Raw genomic sequence first — 19,531 nt, 5'->3', positions numbered from 1 at the left:
CCCCCTACAGCCTAGACTGCTGGGTGTATTGAATTCAGACAATGGGCCTTAGTTTTAAGAGTGAGAGTTCAGCATATTTATGCCATGATGTCTGAACCCCCGCAAATTTGGACCGCAAGGACCTTACCTGAAATTGCATTCGCCTAGATACTCAACTTGGTTAAATGCCAGTTTAGTCTATAGGTCTTTGTGATATTCAATTGCTAAGTCAAGGCCACAATGTTTAATGTCTAATACTTGTTTGTACTGTAGTGAACAATTGAGATGTGAAGATTCAGCTTAGTTAAAGTGTATGTCGTTTTTCTTTTTTCTTTCTTTGTTTTCTTCCCCAGTAGAGTTAACTATGAATAGAAGTTCACACAAGTTTTGTGTCACAGTACTAAACACTTTCTGGCACACATTGATGTACATGTACTGTACACAATCTAATATTTCTCATAAACAATCCCTTTTCTTTCCTTTACAGGATTTTGTACATCACTTCCGTGTTCTTCTCCCAGAAGGCACCAGTACCAGCCAGGAAGGCATTCAACTGTACCTGAGCAAGAACGTCCTTGCCCCTGATGGATTCCAAGTTGGCAGAACTATGGTATTTACATTGCCCTCTCATTTCAGCACTTTTGTTCTTCCTGAAGGACATCAACAAATAATGGCGTAACATCCTGTTTTTCCTCCTCTTATTAATGTAATTTTGATATTAAGGTACGTAACTCAGTCATTGTCTTAAGGAAGCATTCTCAGTTATGAAAGACGCCAGCCATAATCTAAAAATAAAATGAAAGGGTAGGCCCATCATAGAAAGTAAAAACATGGCATTCAACACTTTTCATCACAATGTTTATAAACACCAGAGCGAAGAGAATCTGCATACTGAGGCACTCAAATTGAAAAGTCCAATAACCATAATTGATTCAATCAAATTATTGATTGGTCTTTCATTATTCCAGCTTAGAATAGTAAGTAGAGTCCTTCAATTTCTCAAGCTAGGTTTCAAACAATAACGATGGTGAACATTCCAACCCATGTACTTACACTCTTTTCCTGGATGCCAAATAAAAAAACATTTTTTGTTGCTTAACTGTTAGCTTAGCTAGCCAGCTAGCTATAATGTCCAGTAGCTATTATGGTGACAGGGAAAAAAAGATATTGGGAGAAATGTGTGAATATCTCTATATTAGCCATACGCATCTTCTTTCTGAGTGACAGGATGTAATAAAGACCTTGCACTTTTTTGGTATGTGTATGTCTACAGTATGAGTGATAGAAGAGGGCATTCCTTTTGGCTGCTGTCTATATAATTAGTGGACCATACTGTACCTCACATTCTTGTGACCGTGCATCCGGCCAGAGTTTCTTAAATGTGTGTGGTTGTGTGTGCGTGTAAGTGTATAGATGGATGACCCCTTCTTCTTTGTATTCGTGCATGCGTGCCTAAAGCATCATTTATACTGCATCACAGAAGGGTGTCGCTTGCCAAAAAGAACGGATGTTAGCTTGCAGATCCGTTCTTTTTGGCAAGCAGCACCGCCATGCGATGGAGTATAAATCAGGCTTTGTCCACCCCACCGCTGACTTCGTTGCATCCCCATTCCCCTCCCCTCAGGTGTTTCTACGGGAGGCAGAGCGCCAGCGGCTACAGGCCTTACTCCATGGGGAGGTCCTGAGACACATCGTCACACTGCAGCGCCGCTTCAGGGCCGGCCTGGAGAGGAAGCACTTTGTCAGGATGAGAGAAGCTGCCATCTGCCTCCAGGTACGGTACCGTCCTTTTCACTGCTAGTGATCTTCTATGAACCGGGGTCTGGTGGGATAATCACGTTTTACTCAGGGAAACGAGGCGAATGCTCTTGTATCTTGCACACTGTCATGCCCTGTAGCATTTAGTCATCTACTGTACTAGCCCAATAAATCCGGGAAAGCATCTGTGTCATTTTGGAATTTGGGTGTTGGCTATTCAGGCCTTAATGGGTTAAACTACATTTTTAAAAGGTGAGATTCCATGGTCCGGATCAATGTTGTTTTCCTGCCTTTTAAAACTACGAGAGGAATTATGAAAAGTTGTAAAAACCTTTTAACTGTACCCATGTAATAGTCTCAGTCATTTTCAATGTTTCAATGTGTGAGCAATATTTATTTACGCTTTTCCAATATTACTGTATCTATTATATTTGGAGATTGTTTATCTTTTGTTTTGTTTTTCTTATTTCTAAAATTGTTCTTTTAAGACATTTCTTAAAGGACAACTTTGTTTTTTTACAACCAAGGTTTATGTTTTAGCTTGTAATTAAAGTAAATAAAAGGTGAGCGTTCTGTGATTTTTTTTTTTCATTTACTGCTTTCTATAGTTTTAGCAATTTTTGCGATCTTTTTTTACAGTGGACGGGGACATTCGGTCAGGTGGCTAAATATGTTTTTTTTTTACACAATAACCCGGCGATTTCTTTATTATTATTTACAGGAGCTCTTCTAGCCCCCAATAACTCACATCCATGGCCATTTTATTGTGTAAAAAAGACATATTTAGCCTATATACACATATTTAGGCTAAATATGTGAGTTGTTGGGGGCTAGAAGAGCTACTGTAAATAATAATAAAGAAATCGCCGGGTTATTGTGTAAAAAAATACAGATCTAGCCACCTGCCCGAATGCCCCCGCCCACTGTAAAAAATATCGCGAAAATTGCTAAAACTATAGAAAGCAGTAAATTAAAAAATGTAACACTCATCTTTTATTTACTTTAATTACAAGCTAAAACATAAACCTTGGTTGTAAAAAAAAACAAAGTTGTCCTTTAATGACCTACATTTTCCCCAAAGACACTGATTGGAGTGTTGTGTTTGTTTTATCTGGAGTACGTTTCATTTATAATAGTAGACTAATGTTTTTCCTGAAGGAACAGGTCTGATGCTTATTGTCGTCATGTTTTCATGTATCTGCTCTGTCAAATAAGTCAATATTTCTTACCATACTGTACCTGAAAGTCATGTGTCATAAGTTCTCAAAACAAGGTTATTAGAAGGTATCATCTTTATGCTGTTGGTAGGAATTACTATAGCACATTGTGAACATAGGTCGCCACTTTAAAGAATTATAACATTGTAGGCTACATTGTAATTTTCTCCCCATAGCAATGGTGGCGTGCATACCGCTCCAGAGAGGAAGAGGAGGACTATGACATTCATGTCCAGGAGGGGGCAGTGTTGTGTCTCCAGACATACTGGCGAGGGTACAGAGCACGGCAGAGGTTCCACTTGTGGAGGGAAGCTGCCCTTGTACTCCAGAGAGCATGGAGGCTGTGGCTTTATCAGCGTTGTACGGCGGCTCTGGTTATTCAGACCGCTTGGCGCTGCCATCGAGCCAGAGAGGCCTACTTGCGGCTCTATGGCACCGTGGTACAACTGCAGTCACTGGGCCGATGCTACCTAGCCAGGCAGAGGTAAGCAATAGAACATTAACACCCACCCACCCTTAATTCATCATCCTACTTTTAGTCGTAAGACCAGTAATAATTATCTAATCTAAGTTACATTATTAAACATTTGGCTTTTTATTTCATTTTACCTGCCCCTATAGAAAATGTGTGTTTCTTGGTAAAATGTCATCCATTGTAATTCAACGTGTACATGTTTTCTGTGCAAACTGGCTGTAAACCAGATTAAGCATTTTTGCACACAGTTCATTAGAGTAATAGCCTTTATTCACAATGTGCCAACTGACCAGTCCTTTGATCAGATCATGTTATTACGTAAGCAACCAGACACAAAGTAGCTCAGATAATACGAGTAATCAGCTGAACTGCTGAGAGACAGAATTATTTTATTCGGCTGCAACTTCGGTGCACTCAGGTGGGGCAGTGTGTTGTATTAATTTATTATAGAAACCTTTTGTTGTGTATAATTTAGCATTTCCGTTGGATGACAAATTGACATTTCATCATGCTGCCTTGATTGATAGCTTTGCAGAACTCAAAGAGCAGAGGTCAAGAGAGAAGCGAGAACAGCAGGACCAGCAGCTTCAGCTGCAAAATGGACAGGCCAGTATTTCACCAGAAGAGGAGCATTCACAAGCCAGAATCATGGGCCTGGATCTGAGCACATGGGAAGACTGCTCATACGAGGAACGGGAAAAGACCCTCCAGACGCTCAGCGGCCAGAAGGGGATGGTACAGGAACCACAACAGGAAGGAGCAGGAATAGAAGAAGGCGTAGGGGTCGGGTCTGGAGAGAGTTCATGTAGAGCACATCCTGAATTGCCAGGTTCAACCGCAACACCCACCGTTGTGGTGCGAGAGAGAACCAGAGCTTTAGATGAGCCCAGCCAAAAAACGACTAGGGCTAAGAGGGAGAGTCGTCGGATGAGAGAACTGGAGCAGGCCAAGTTCAGCCTGGAGCTCCTGAAAGTCCGAGCCACCGGTGGTGGTGCTTCCCCCTCTGATGAAAGACGCTGGTCTGCTGAGATCGTGCCTCCTGCCACCCCACCCTTGTGTTCACCCCAGGGCACCCCGGACAGCCAGAGTTCCAAGGGCAGTTTTGAACTTCTCAGCATGGATGAGGAGGCACCCAGGGCTACGGTGGAAACGCTGGACGATGAGGAGCCTGGCTCTCCTCTTGTTGTCTCAGTGGCGCCAGAACTGGAGCCGTGTACAGAGGTGTTCTCCTCCATGTGCCCTAAGTCAGATGAGCCTCCCAGGGTTGGTGTTTCTCATGTCATTGCCCCTCAAGACAGTCAGAGCCAGGACAAAATTGACCTGGAAGCCCCCTCTCCAACACTTCCGCCCAAATTGGAGAACTACCTCCCTACCTTCTACGTTCCTGCCAGTGAGGGTGGCTTGGTCATCACTAATCATCCTACTGATGGGCCACAACAACCTTTAGAGGCAGCCATCTCCACCACCACATCCACTACCACGATCACCAAGCCTCTCAAAGAAAGGAGAGAGTCGTCACGGCGACCAGTGGTGGTGGTAATCAGTATGCAGAAAGAAACGCCGCTGAGTGAAGAGCTCAGTGGAATGGTCCGTCCTCCAGTGGAGCTCAAAGATGAGGCAGCGCAGACAGGGGAATTAACCCCATCGCCTCGGCAGCCAAGCCCCACTACTCAGACTCCTGTCCCTGTGGCCAACCAGGCTGTCCTGGAGAAGCTGGAGCGATTGAACGAGGAGAAGCAGGAGAGGCAACGCAATCAGCACCAGCAAAACGAGAGGGAGATGATGGAGCAGATAAGACAACAGACGGAAGTACTGGAGAAGCAGCGCCATGTCTTTGCTCAGTATGAGAGAGACAGGTTTGAAAAACAAAGGGAAGAGGCCTTGCATAGGATACAAAAGAGCCGCCAGAGTGGGACCGTTGCAGGGCAAGATGTCTCTAGAACTGCCACCTCCAGCAGGCCAATTAGACCCAGCTCACTGTTAATTGAAAGAACACCAGCACTGGCGCCTCATACCAGGACTCGGTCAGACTCCATGGCACCATCAAAGCTCCCTCCCACAGGGGTAGATATCCAGGGTAGAGCATCTCAGCCCCGGAACCTGCCTCCACTGGCACCCAAAGAGAAGCTCAAGGAGGGCAGGCCTGTGGCTGACGGCTGGGCACCCAAACTCACCCTGGAGTCTAGAGATGTTGGAGGGACCAGAGGGAAAGTCTACACAAAGAAGACACCCACTAATAAGGGCACAACAGTTAATATGACTGACAAGGGGAACATCTTCTTCTCTCCTAAAGACAGGGTGACGTTTACCAAGTGAGTGTAATGGAACCATTGTGTTGATCTGTTGAACATCATTTTTTAAATTTAGGGTATTATTCATAAACGCTTTCAGTTATTGTATTTGCAGACACATGTTCATTTTAATAACCATTACCATTGTTTATGTTTTTATTCTCCTTTTATTTTATTTATTTTTGTTTTAGGTTTGACAAGGATGCTGTTACTCCGGAGAAGCCAATAACTATCCACAAAGACGGGCCCTCACCTGTCATCAAGTCTTCTAAGGGACCAAAACCACGGGAGGTGGGTGGTTTTTCCTGTAATTAGACACCTATCTGGGGAAAAGATAATACGAGTAATAATTTGTGGGTGTGCATTTTTGTAGTTGCATGAGTGAGTGAGTGATAGTGTGCAGGATGGCTACCCATCTTTAAGACCGAGTAAGAAAGAGTCTTACAGTACAGTAGTTTGGCATGGACACTAAAGGAGCCATGTAAATAATAACATACTAAAGTACAGGTCCGCAGGTCATTGAAGGCAATGATTCAAGGCATTCAAGTATTTGCTTCAAGTATTTTACATGTGTTGTTCACTTCCAATAAACCCCAGGTGGGGAGAGTGGGCCACAAAAAGAAAGCTCGAATGGCACGGACACGCTCCGACTTCCTCACCCGTGCCCCCGTGGTTTCAGTGGGGCGCGAGTCTGACGAGGATGATTATGATGGTGACACCCCCATGAGCCCCCGCCATTATACACTGCCCCTCCCCAAACAGAACTCCATCGAGGCAGGCATAGGAGAATCCTGTTTCAGTGACTCTGAGATGGTAACAGGCCCAAAACTATACCAGCAGTGGCCTTCTAATTGATCTTTAGTTTGACCTCTCTTTTACATGGCTAACCCCCTCAGCAGAGGCCATTTAGAGCTATACTGACCAATACTTTGATCAGTGTTTCCTATTTTCTAACACAATATATTTTCTATATGATACTATAAGAAGGAAAAGCACATGTCTGCTTGAATGTCTGCCACTATTTTAGGGAAACCAAAACCACTAAATAAAACCTAATATGAATCTTCTATGAATTATTTAAAACCTGTCAAAAGTCAATGACATAATGTATGAATTAGACTTTTTTTGTATTGTATAGTATATTTTTTGATATACTGTATATATTTTTAGTTTTAATATTGCTCTTTTTCAGTCAGTCAGCTTAATTAGAAGCTACTTAATTTATCAAGGCAGTTTTCTCAGAAGTGCTCAGAAATGTGCTTTTCCGTCCAACATTGACTTGGCTAAAATTAACCCTTTTCTAGCGGATGTTCCAACCTGAGTTAGGCTAACATTAACCCTTTAATCTAGTTGATGCGCTAACATCTACACTCTCTCTCTCTCCCTCTCTCCCTCACACACACTCACACACACACACACACACACACACACACACACACACACACACACACACACACACACACACACACACACACACACACACACACACACACACACACATGAGTTGCCTAGATTTGAGCTTACTCTTTATTCTTGCATTATTCACAATTGTTTATTCACAACTGCTGCATGTTAGTTGTACTGCTGCATGCCAGTTGTTTATATTCTCTAAGCTGCTGTATCACTGCCCACCAGTCAAGCCTTGGGATCCGGGATAAAAGAGCATTAATCAGCTGAGACCTTACCTTTGAAATCATTAACACACTCTTCCTGACTTCTTGACCTTTATTTCTTTATTCCTTAGAAATATATAAAGTATATACTTAAATTGTTACTTGTGCCATATTTTTTTTGTTTTATTTTTTTTGTACAGTTTGGTATCTTGTACTAAAAAAATACTTTTACTAGTGATGTCACCCTGCAATGCCATATTGAACATTCATATAAACAATTTAATGGCACATTAGCACTTTTATAAATGTGAAAGTCCTAGTTCAATGAGCTGATGCTGCCACCTAGTGGTAGGTCTGAGGCTCTGTGATGCTCTTGTTTGGATTTGATGAAAGCTCAAGTCCTCATGGCATAAAATAAGTCACATTTAACTGCATTGAGTCAGTTTTGTCATGCTGTGCTACTCAATGATGTTTCAGCCTACAAGCTCTGGGGAACAGAAGAAGATGCACAAAGCTATGTCTTCTGGGGATTTGGGCAAAATCGACACGCTACGCAAGAACTCACAAGATGGAAGGTTTGTTCCTCAAAAACTGGTACTCATAGTTCCCTTTGATCCAGAACCTGGCTCTTGGTAGTACGGTAGATTATTTCCCCTGTTGTTGTTGGTAATCCCCAAAAATATGCATATTTCTTTATACTAGGCCTTAATGCGATGTTTCATGCATGCTTCCTCTGCTTTTGTTTTTTACTCTGACAGGGTTCGTGGTAAGATGCGTTTCTGGGGTAAAACCAAACATGGGGAGAAGAAGACATCTAGGGAAAAGCTAATCTGTGGAGGGGATTCCCTGGATGGTGACAATGGAGATGCTGGACCTCTGCTTGGAGAGGGTGGGTAATCGGCTACGACCATGTAGATTACATGACTGGAATAAAAGGATTATCTGCTCAAATTATCTAACTACAACCTTTATTCTGCATTCACACTGGCAGCTACAAAAGATTCAGCCATACAAAGCGAGGCACCATATCTGGTGCAGAGTCACTGTTTAAGTGTTGATCAACATGCTCGTTGACACCAAGCATGTGTCAGACGAGCGAAAAAAATATAAAGGAAAATATATACCCTTGGGTTCAAAAGAACTGGGAAGTCGCTGACGGATCATTTGTTTTCCCGCAGTATTAGCAAGAATTGTGTGAAGAGAGAAGGAGAGTGGAAATGTAATGTAATTGTATCTCCATGTCACTGGCTTCCATTGGAAATAAATGGTTTCCTGTAGTTTTGGAGCTGCCCGTGTGAACGCAGCATTACAGTATGATATCCAGGTAATCTATTATATAATGTTCAAGCTGAAAGCGGGCTGTGGCGGTCACGCAGCTATGACCATATGTGTACTGTCTGGACATGCCTGACATTCATCAGATATGTGTCACTGACTGTTTCTCTATATCCCTCCCACCCAGCAGGTCAGGAATACATGTCACCCCCGCGGAGCCCCGACCTGACGGTGGAGCGAGGGTCCAGGGAGTCTAAGGAGAACAAGGCACCTTCTCCCAAGGTCAAGCGGAGGCGCAGTGTCAAGATCAGCAGCGTGGCTTTGGAGCCCGGACACTGGCAGAACGAATCCCTGCAGATCCTCACATGTACCAATGACTACAGGAGCATGAACGACTTCCTCATGAAGAAGGTATACTCATGCTCTTGTACTTTTTCCCCATCTCTTTTTTCCCCATCACTCACTCACTCACTCACTCACTCTCAGTTTTGTAACGATACAATTACGTCCTCCTGGATAGTTCACATACATGTGAATGCACATGTGTGTGATGTCTGTTACTTCCAGTTGTAATCTATATATTAGAATGATAGACTTAACAGGAAATAAATTTAATCTTGAATTTGAGACTCTGGTGGCTATTATCATGCATTTATTCCTGCTATTTTAGGGTTTCAAGTTGTTGATACAGTACATACGTTTTATAAGTGTATTGTCTCACAATCTAGATCAATGACCTGGACACAGAGGACAGTAAGAAGGACACCATGGTGGATGTTGTCTTCAAGAAGGCACTGAAGGAGTTCCGTCTCAACATCTTCAACTCCTATTCCACAGCACTGGCGGTTCGTTCCCGACCAAATATTTAAAATTCCACGCACATTCTACTCTATTCCTCCAATAATATGACACCTGACTCCCATGTTCTTTCGGTGTGCACGTTTATTTTCCTCCCCAGATGGATGACGGGAAGAGTAACCGTTACAAGGACCTTCACGCACTTTTTGAGCACATCCTGGAGAAGACCATGCGTCAGGAACAGAGGGACTGGAGCGAGTCACCAGTCAAGGTGTGGGTCAACACCTTTAAGGTCTTCCTGGATGAGTTCATGACGGAGTACAAGCCCATGGACAGCACGATCAGCAAGGTACAGTACTTCTACAACTCTGTACTGTACTGTTCTCACAGCATCGCAAAAATATATACTGCTGAATTTTGTAAAGAAAAATAAATTAAGAAATTAAATGAAAGAAATGAAACAAGTCCGCAAGTACTTTTTTGGACGGACCTTTTAGACAAAAGTATTATAAATGTAATTGTGATGTTTTACATTCTTTTTGCCAAATAACAATTTCAATCAATCAGTCAATTCACGTTAGCTTAAAAATATTTAGAATGTATCCAAGTATTTTTAAGGTAACATGAAGTTTTCTTTTTTTGATGCATTAAGCATTTACAAATGTTTTACTAATTACATTACATTCTGATTTTAAAGATATAATGAGGATTTTAAAAATATAACGAGGAAAACTATTCTACTGTAAAGCCTACCTAATGGAAATCACAATACATGTTTTACTGTTGAATCTATTTTTTTTATCCACAGCCGGTAGCTAAACCAGAACGCAAAAAGAGAAGGAAAAAGGACGCTGACATAGTAAGTCTTTGTTATTTATTTTGACGTCCTCATCTAAAAGTTTAGCTAGTACTGTACTCATTAAGTTTGGATAAAGAAATGTATTTTCTATGGCAGTGAGTCCTCCACACGTCTCTCTCTTGTTGAAAAGATGAGAACCAAAATAGACCAGTGACTCGAACTTATAAAAGGATGTACACTTCAAGGAAATATCCAAGTGATCCCCTTCTAAACATACTGTTGATCATTCAGAGAGCTGCCTAGGATAACTGTTTGTTTAGTCCTCTTGTTGTCCTGTTGGTTCAGGATTCAGTACATAAATTAAAACAAAACTTCTACTTAAGCCTAATCTACTTGCAAATGTGAATGGCAATACTGATTTTCACACCAACAACATTTTTAAAAGTGTTATTTTTGTTAAGTGACATCATTGTGCAATGTATTAGCCTTAACTCCTAATCTACTGTGCTTTGTAGGTGGAAGAGCATAATGGCCACATCTTCAAGTCCACCCAGTACAGCATCCCCACATACTGCGAATACTGTTACTCACTCATCTGGTTGATGGACCGTGCCTGTGTCTGCAAATGTAAGTGTGTTTGCTTGTGTGTGCGCACGATTGCTTGTGTGTGCACACGTGTGTGTGTGTGTGCGTGCCTACCTACCACCAGCACTGCTCCGAAGTGAACATAGATAATATTGGTTTCAATGTAAGGGTAAAGGAAAATGTGATACATGTTAAACTTCTAAGCCAAAGTTGTTGTTTATTTATGTTGAAGTCTTGTACAGTATTTACACTGTAAATGACAACAAATGCAAACACTCACACACGCACGCCACAGAGCCCTCACTCTTCTTCACATTGACATCCACGTGCACAGTCCTTTTCATAGACTTGTCCACCACACTCATAATCACACCATAGGCCACATCTCTAGCAGATCTCTGTTCACCCTGGCCTCTGAGAATGGGCCCCGCCCTCCCTCCCTCTTCAGCCCTAATCAGATTGTTTTCAACTGGTCTCATGGGGTCTGCGGCTCTGTCCTTTCTTCACACAGGATGTTTTCTTCATGCCAGCCAATGTTGCTTTTGTCTTCCAGAACTTTAGACAGCTAGCAGCGTTTTGCCTTGTCTGAACGTTTTGATCAATAATGAGGAGACACTGTCTTTCTGTTGAAAATGGGACTGACATCTCTGATTTCTCTCGGTATGTTTATCCAGTGTGCCGGTACGCCTGCCACAGAAAGTGTTGTCAGAAGATGACTACCAAATGCAGTAAGAAGGTGAGTCAGCCATATTGTGTGTCCATTTACAATAACATCTCCTGACATCAATTATGCTACTGTAACGGTCACCCTTTTTATTATTATTCACTGGCCAGAGCGGTTCTTAATCGCTAATATGTATCTCTTATTTTGTGATTGCTCATTGATCATTACATTGATCAATCGGCCTATGTGTTGATCATTAGATTGTAATAATTCATCATTACAATTTTAGCATGTCGTACATATTTGTCTGCGGGTGGGGGTGTGTACATCTGTGTGTGTGTGTGTGTGTGTGTGTGTGTGTGTGTGTGTGTGTGTGTGTGTGTGTGTGTGTGTGTGTGTGTGTGTGTGTGTGTGTGTGTGTGTGTGTGCGTGCGTGCGTGCGTGCGTGCGTGCGTGCGTGCGTGCGTGCATTATATGGCATTGTGTTAATATGACTGTAATGTTTTGTGCCTCCTTACAGTTTGATCCAGAGCTTTCATCGAGACAATTTGGAGTGGAAGTATCTCGTCTGACCAACGATGAGAGAGCGGTGCCCCTAGTGGTCGAGAAGCTCATCAACTACATTGAGATGCATGGCCTTTACACTGAAGGAATCTACCGGAAATCTGGCTCCACCAATAAGATTAAAGAACTCAAACTGGGACTTGACACAGGTGAATTTGTACGAGTAATACTGCCAACGGCTATAGTTGCAGTGAAGTTGGCTAGCTTGTCAGAGTAGTGAAAGTAAGGAGAAAAAGACTAAATTTGAATACTCTTTCATTGTTTTTGTTTGATTTCTTTGTACAGATGTGGACAGTATGAACTTGGACGACTACAACATCCATGTCATTGCTAGTGTCTTTAAGCAGTGGCTGAGAGATCTCCCCAATCCTTTGATGACTTTTGAGTTGTATGAAGAGTTCCTACGTGCCATGTGTAAGCACTTCCATACATCAAGAGGCATCCCATGCTGTTTAATTGCGTTTTATTTTTTTTGTTTTTGATTTATTTTTGGGCTTTTATGCCTTTTATTATTATTATTATTATATTGATAGGACAGTAGGCTGACAGGAAATGGGGAGAGAGAGATGGGGAGTGACACACAGCAAAGGTTGCCGGGATCGGGACTCAACCAATGGCGCGCTGTCAGGCGTCCGGGCCGTTTAATTGCATTTTAATGAGATAAATTTGCACAACTCTCTGAAACTACATACTAGTTTCAGAGAGTTGTGCAAATGTATCTCACCCTTTTTACAGCAAGGTGCCTTAAAAAGTGAGAAACTAATCAAATCTAAAACATATATGAAATTGTTTTTCTTTTTGTGGTAATGCTTCTCCAGGTTTGCAGGATAAAAAGGAAGTGATCAGAGGAGTGTACTCTGTTATTGACCAGTTAAGCAGAACTCATCTTAACACACTGGAACGCCTCATATTCCATCTAGTCAGGTACTGAAATGTATTTTCATGAAGTTTGTAGTAGGATTTAAACATGGGACAGTTTCATTTCTTTTCTGTTAGACTATTCTGATAACATCTTTGTGCTTCCAGAATTGCCTTTCAAGAGGATACCAATCGTATGTCTGCTAATGCCTTGGCCATAGTGTTTGCCCCTTGTATCCTGCGCTGTCCTGACACCATCGACCCTTTGCAGAGTGTCCAAGACATTGGCAAAACCACAGCGTAAGAATACATATTTCGGGCCACACTTGACTGTAACCACATTATTACTATCTGTGGGCAGATGCAAGGCTCATTAAATGTCATGTAGAAAATTGTATTTTACCTTCATTTTCCCATGTCACCAATTAACTGTATCACATTTTCTCTTGCTTTCATACAACAGGTGTGTGGAGCTCATCATTGGTGAACAGATGAATAAATATAAAGCCAGATTAAAGGACATCAGCAGTCTGGAGTTTGCTGAGAATAAGGCCAGGTGCAGACTGACCCTCATTCGAAGATCAATGGTAATTTCAAAAGCTATTTCTAATGTTATCAAACATGTTCATTCTTAGCATATCCTACTGTGGAAGCTCCGGATATCTATGTCTGAGATTCTTTCCTACTTATCTGATTCTTATACACCAGTCCTCTCCCAACCCCCATACCCTGAACTGTCATTTTCCTTTATCCAGAAACCTGTACTAATAGCCATTAGATTCATGAGCATAGCTTGCAGGTTGGCACTGGTATGGTGCTTGGCTACATCCCCAACCAACCATCCAGCAGTCATCTTGTGTTGGCAATTATCACAGCACATTCTGTCTTGTTTTCCCTTCTACTTGTATGCCAGGCTCCTCCAACCCCATTGCATGAGTCATGACACCTCGCTCTCTCTCTCTCTCGTTCTCTCTCGCTCTCGCTCGCTCGCTCTCGTGCTCTCGCTCTCCTCTTCTCTCCCCTCCGACCCAAATCTTCCCTCTTATCAAGCTGTATTCTGTAACGGTCTCTTATAGATGTAAGTTGAAGACATTGGCATAATATAATCATGCAATTGTGTTGAGTATGGAACGTAATTTAAATACCACATGCTGCCAGCATATTCCATCAGCCTCACTTCATTCCTGAAATACAAATTAGAAAATTGAGATTTTATTTTCCTCTTTACATTCTGTGGATTCTTATTAAATCTTGCTGGAAGAAATGTATCGAGGAAACATATCGCCATCAAATGTCTTAAGTAAAAAAGAGGGGATACCACTGTATTGTGTCTAGGCACACAAACACACAAAAGGCTTGAAAAAATGTTTTATGCCTTTTGTGTGTTCATGTGCCTAGAATAATGCTGTAAAGGATGCATATTTGAAGGTATTAAAATTTGATTGCAATATACTGTCATCTCTCTTTGGGGACCATAGGACTATCCACTTTTTTCTGTGGCCCATGAAATGTCTACCATCTGATTTGTTGCTGCTTTGATTGATTGATTTAGTACTTTATTAACAAGATTGGTATCGGTACAGTCAAAGGTTATGCTAAAAGGATAACACAAAAAGCCCCAGGGGCTTGTACTCAATTCATCAGTAAGACGTACAATTCAATGCAATACAATACATAACATTTGATACAATATATGTCGGCTCCAGTAGCAGCAAAAGGTATATTTACAGAAAAAGGTGGGGCGGGGGACAGAGGATGCTACTACCAAGGCATTACTTTGGTATTCTACTTGGGTATTCTACTGGAGCCCAATTGTATTTTGGGGTCAGCCATTCTTTTACACTAGGTTAGTTTTGAGTTTGGGTAGGGAGTCGAGATCTTAAATGGCTTTTGGTAATGCTTCCACATTTTAGTGCATAGTGCTACAGTAGCTCATCTTTAAGAACATGGGATACCCACATACACATTATATTTGTCAATATCCTGGGCAAAGCTTTGCAACAGTTAACTAACATGGTATACTACACTAAGTTCCCTTGTGTGTCTTCAAGACAAAGACAAACTTGCATTGCAATGATTTCTATTTTCTATGCTTTCCACTTTTTAAATATGCAGCCAAATACAACTAAAAAGGTAAAGTGAATTATTGTGTTAACTATCATCAAGGATTGATTGGTGTGTTATAGCACTGTTTTTCTTAAATTTGAGTTTTCTTTTATGCAACTTGTATGTGAATATTACATGTGTCAGAAGAACTATATCAACCTCATACATGTTCATACAAACGTTTCCCAATTTCCCAGGGCAAGGGTCATGCACAGAGACTTAGCTATCACACACCATCGCCTCCAGTTAGTCCCCGGCTGCCATCGGTGACCGACACTGTGATGGAGGAGAGTGGTGTGGATGAGGGTGGAGGGTTGGAGTCTGAAGTATCAGAGCTTCAGCAGGAGGAGGAGAGAGTATTGACGGAGCAAATTGAAAGCCTGCAGAAAGAGAAGTATGCTCTGTCACTATGTTTAAGGTTATTAATGTGGAAAATGTAGCATTTATTGTTAAGTACAATACATTATTTTAAGGATGTACAGAGGATTCTTGTGTTGAAAATGGACAATTCCGCATGTTTATGATAATGTTTCCTATTTGGATGAGCATAAGGTGTTTGCTAATGATACGTTATGTAAGGATGTGTATTTGGCACACTGTTTGACCTGGCTGTCTGCTTCTACAGGGAGGAATTGACTTTTGAGATGCTGACTCTGGAGCCACGAGCATCAGATGATGAGACCCTGGAGTCAGAGGCATCCATTGGTACGGCTGACAGCTCTGAGAACCTCAACGTGGACTCTGAGGGAGCTACGTCCGACTTCTCTGGTGCGTCGTAACACAGGAGTATATATGGTAGTTTACTGAACAAGTTTAAATGTTCCTTCTTTTTGTATAATGCCATTCTGGTTGGACAATAGAAAGAAGAATTACTAGAAACAAAGCAACAAATGCAAACTGTCATGTTAACATAACATATGCATTGAATTCCCCCTGCAGAGAGAGGCCCCACTCTAGCTGCTGCCTGGCCCAAGAGCCCGCGACGACGTCGTCCTCTCCGACGGCAGCCAGATTCCCTAGACTCCGTTGACTCCTGCTCCACCATCTCCTCCTTCTCCTCCTCATCCCATTTCCACCCCTCTTCCTCTTCCTCCTCTGCCACCACTCGCCGCTTCCGCTTCCGTTCCAAGTCTCCCTCATCGGGCTCCGGTTCCGCCCAAGCCCAGGCACTACACCTGTCCCAGTCCCCTCGCTACGACAGCCAAGACTATAGCCCTACGCCAGAGCAGGAAGGGCCGTATGAGGAAGGGCCCCAGTTTACTAGCCGAGGAACCTTCAACCCGCAGAAGGGCAAACAGAAACTGAAGGGGTCAAAGCATTCGGCCTCAAGGCAACCCAGTGAAGGTGGCGGCCACAGCAGGGATGCATCAGATTTACCGCAGCAGTTGGTTTTGTATGGCAGCAATGAATTCATGGTATGAAGTTAGCCGACAACACCAAAGCACTCCCTGTCCAACTCCCTGGCAGATGGCCATGTTCTCCCCAGGAGATACAGCACAGCTGCCAATCTCCTCTCCTCAGAGTACTCCTGCTTAGCCTTTCTATGTCTACAGGAAATTGTCCCCAAGTGCCATGTACAGTGTTTTGACTTCAAAGACAGGAGAGGGGGTTTGGCAGAGAGACGAGTCTGAAACCAGTGGAAGAGGGCTCACTCCTTGTGGCCTTAGGCTTTAATTTATACTTCATCGTACGACAAGAAATGATGTTGATGCGTCAAAACTTTTTTCTTTTCATTTGAAACATATTTTTGTCATGCGACGTAAGTGGAAGTTGAGTCTTAAAAGCCACCCATGCTCTCACAGTGCCTGTGCAACTCAAGAGCCAAGGAGGATCCTATTGAGCAGCAGACGCACAGAGAAAAGGGAACGCTGGAATATGTGGAAGACCACTCGGCATCAGGAAATGTTCCGGAGCTGAAAGCTGAAGTCGTGTACTAAAGTGAATATCGTGATACAGAGTCATTGATGATGCAGTCTCTGTGAACTTATGAAGAGCTCACAATCATTAGCTGCTTTAAAAGTTTACAGTTCAATAACAATCAATTTAAGCAGTGGTTGCTCTATTATTAGAGATTTACCCCCCCCAGCCTATTTAATACATTTTAATTTCAAAGTATAATTCTATATAACGATATTATACAGGTATAAATACTGTACAAAGCCGGAACACCAGTAACTGCTGGGTAGTTAAAAGTAAAATATTTATCTTTTGCTTGAGTATCTAGGAAAGATATGTATGGGATTGGGCAATGGCTGAGTTTGCTGTGTGTGTGTGTGTGTGTGTGTGCGCGCACGCGTGAGTGTGTGCGTGCATGCGTGTGTGTGTGTGTGTGTGTGAGAGAGAAAAACCACTTCATGTGTTTTAAGTTTGTGCTGCTTTTTTCCCCTCCTATGAGGGAAATATTGCCATCAAAGGGACCAAGCTAGCTGGTGTGTATTCCAGCCAAGGAGATCCCAGCTCTGTAAATGTTGGATGTGTATAAAATCACTGCATTCACTGCTTAACAGCCATACAACAATTGCAATGTACAGGACAATATACAGTATGTACAGTATAGTGAACAAATATGCCATTCTTTCCTTGAAACTTGTTACCCCACTCGTCTTTCAGTGTTTGCTCAATAGCAACCAACAAGAAATTGAACTTGTCTTTTGTCTTTTTTGAATATTCATTAGTTATCGGGTGACATTCACAGTGTTGTTGGAGTTTATTTCCTTTTCTTTATTTACCCAGGGTAGTAGCCAAGCACAAACTTGTGCTCATTTTCAGCAACGCCCTAGTTTATTTCAACAGTGGCATGGGGATAAGGTTTAGGCTTCTTCAGTGGCTCTGATATAGAAACTAGTCAAGATTACATATGCTGAAGTAAAGAAAATGAGAATGTCAAAGTTAGCAAATGCCCATTAACATCCATCCATGATTAGTTTGTATCATAAACGATCCATTAACATCCATTCAAGATTAGTTCATCATAGTAGGAATACTGATCTAGGCTTAATATGAATATTTATTATCTCAAGGCTTTCATTGACCAGGTATAGGCCCCTACACACACAGCCGCACCTCACCAACCAAAGCAACCATGTGATGAAGATATGTTTGTTGCGTAATGAATAACATGCAATGCATCATTTCAAATTATTATGCATCTCTGTATCCCTCTGTTTTCTCATTCCTCCGTTTTATTTCATGAAACATATTTTGAGAATTGAACTGACAAGGGCAAGGCTGCCAGACAGAATAACATCGAATGCCGATCTTGTATTGTTTCTACTACTATGTGGTATGTTTAGCTTCTTGTTGTTGTTTACAATATTATTCTCCTAAAATAAAATCCGATATCCATTTTAAATGGTAACAGTATAGGTGGGCACCATAGTGTTAAATTAAAATATTTGGAAAATGTTTTTAAGTATATTATAGCCTACCTACATGATTAGAACATGCTTAAACATTCGATAATTATGGTCTAATATTTCTACAATTGCTACAAAACCTGTATATCCAGTAATTTTGGGTCATAAACAAGAAGTTGAAGGATAAAATTAAGTCTGATAATGATGTACCATACATGTTCACATCATGTATACTTTACATAAGACCATTTTCAAATATATATATTTTTTAACCTTTTGGACAAAATAGCATAGTAACAATAGTCACAAAATTTTACAGATGTCCTTTATCATTGAATAGAATTATATAACTGTTGAAATAGATGTTCATAAACACATTTATACTACAAGGAAATCATTCTTGATCAGGTCATAATAACCGCTGTGGTCGCAGCCATAGATTAACCACTAGCCATATTTTGTAAATAGTGAAAATACTTTGTATTTGCTTTTGGGAGTGATGTCTTATGCCTGACATGTATGACATGCACAAAATGGGGACTCCTCCAGGGTTTAAAGTGGTTTAAAACCACAAAACAGTACACTTTGTACAAATATTAAGTAGGGAATGTTTAAATGAGATTTAAGTGGTCACGAGAACGCCCCGCCATTGAAACAATTAGACCTTTATTTCTATAAATAAAGCTAATTGTTTATAAATGACTTGAGACACAACCCCGCCCCCCAATGACGCAGCCCACCCAGCGTCCACCTATTCAGCCACGCATGCGCATACAGAAGCAGCAACGTTGCCAGATTTTGTGAGAGAAATGAGCAACCAGGTCTATGAAAACAACCCAAGAAGAAGAGTCGGATATTTGAAAATAGCCGATCTACAATCTTACAACGCGTCGCATGAGCTTGAAGATCTGCTATTTAAAAAAGATAGATCTTGGAAACATTTTGAATTGTATATTTATATATATATTTTTAAACATTTTATCAACATGGATGACAGATCTGATCTGGTACAGGGCATAGAGGTATAATATAACGGGTACAGGGGTCACAAAATACTTTTAAATGGGAGGCGCCGAGCCGAGGGGTGTCCGGGGACAAACAACAAATACATGTTAATTTGGGGGTCCTTGCCATGAAAATGTTTGGGACCCACTGGTTTAAACACCATTAGGAAGCAAGGCCAAAATAAGCAA

The 19,531-nt window shown here is 41.7% G+C and overlaps 1 protein-coding gene across 8 annotated transcripts in view; it reads left to right on the top strand.

Annotated features, from left to right (window-relative positions):
* The window catches only part of myo9aa (myosin IXAa), a 110,609-nt gene extending 92,984 nt beyond the window's left edge, over nt 1–17,625 (top strand). For 3 of the 8 annotated variants that reach the window (XM_084066274.1, XM_084066275.1, XM_084066270.1), the window contains 22 exons: nt 467–589; nt 1,604–1,753; nt 3,131–3,438; nt 3,957–5,741; nt 5,912–6,011; nt 6,318–6,533; nt 7,811–7,908; nt 8,092–8,222; nt 8,796–9,019; nt 9,337–9,453; nt 9,567–9,755; nt 10,215–10,265; nt 10,721–10,832; nt 11,465–11,526; nt 11,975–12,167; nt 12,304–12,432; nt 12,837–12,942; nt 13,045–13,176; nt 13,340–13,463; nt 15,180–15,376; nt 15,608–15,757; nt 15,926–17,625. In XM_084066274.1, coding sequence (XP_083922400.1) covers nt 467–589; nt 1,604–1,753; nt 3,131–3,438; nt 3,957–5,741; nt 5,912–6,011; nt 6,318–6,533; nt 7,811–7,908; nt 8,092–8,222; nt 8,796–9,019; nt 9,337–9,453; nt 9,567–9,755; nt 10,215–10,265; nt 10,721–10,832; nt 11,465–11,526; nt 11,975–12,167; nt 12,304–12,432; nt 12,837–12,942; nt 13,045–13,176; nt 13,340–13,463; nt 15,180–15,376; nt 15,608–15,757; nt 15,926–16,403 — 5,175 coding nt within the window. In that variant the 3' untranslated portion in view covers nt 16,404–17,625. Of the gene's footprint in view, nt 1–466; nt 590–1,603; nt 1,754–3,130; nt 3,439–3,956; nt 5,742–5,911; nt 6,012–6,317; nt 6,534–7,810; nt 7,909–8,091; nt 8,223–8,795; nt 9,020–9,336; nt 9,454–9,566; nt 9,756–10,214; nt 10,266–10,720; nt 10,833–11,464; nt 11,527–11,974; nt 12,168–12,303; nt 12,433–12,836; nt 12,943–13,044; nt 13,177–13,339; nt 13,464–15,179; nt 15,377–15,607; nt 15,778–15,921 lie in introns of all 8 variants that reach the window. The other 5 variants (XM_084066273.1, XM_084066272.1, XM_084066271.1 and 2 more) reach the window with 5 other exon arrangements.
* Nucleotides 17,626–19,531: the final 1,906 nt, after the last annotated feature.

The sequence above is a fragment of the Gymnoscopelus microlampas genome, assembly GCF_963454915.1.
Source record: "Gymnoscopelus microlampas genome assembly, chromosome: 1".
Taxonomy (NCBI): Eukaryota; Metazoa; Chordata; class Actinopteri; order Myctophiformes; family Myctophidae; genus Gymnoscopelus; species Gymnoscopelus microlampas.
The sequence above is the reverse complement of the archived record's forward strand: the minus strand, read 5'-3'. Positions and strand labels throughout refer to the sequence as shown.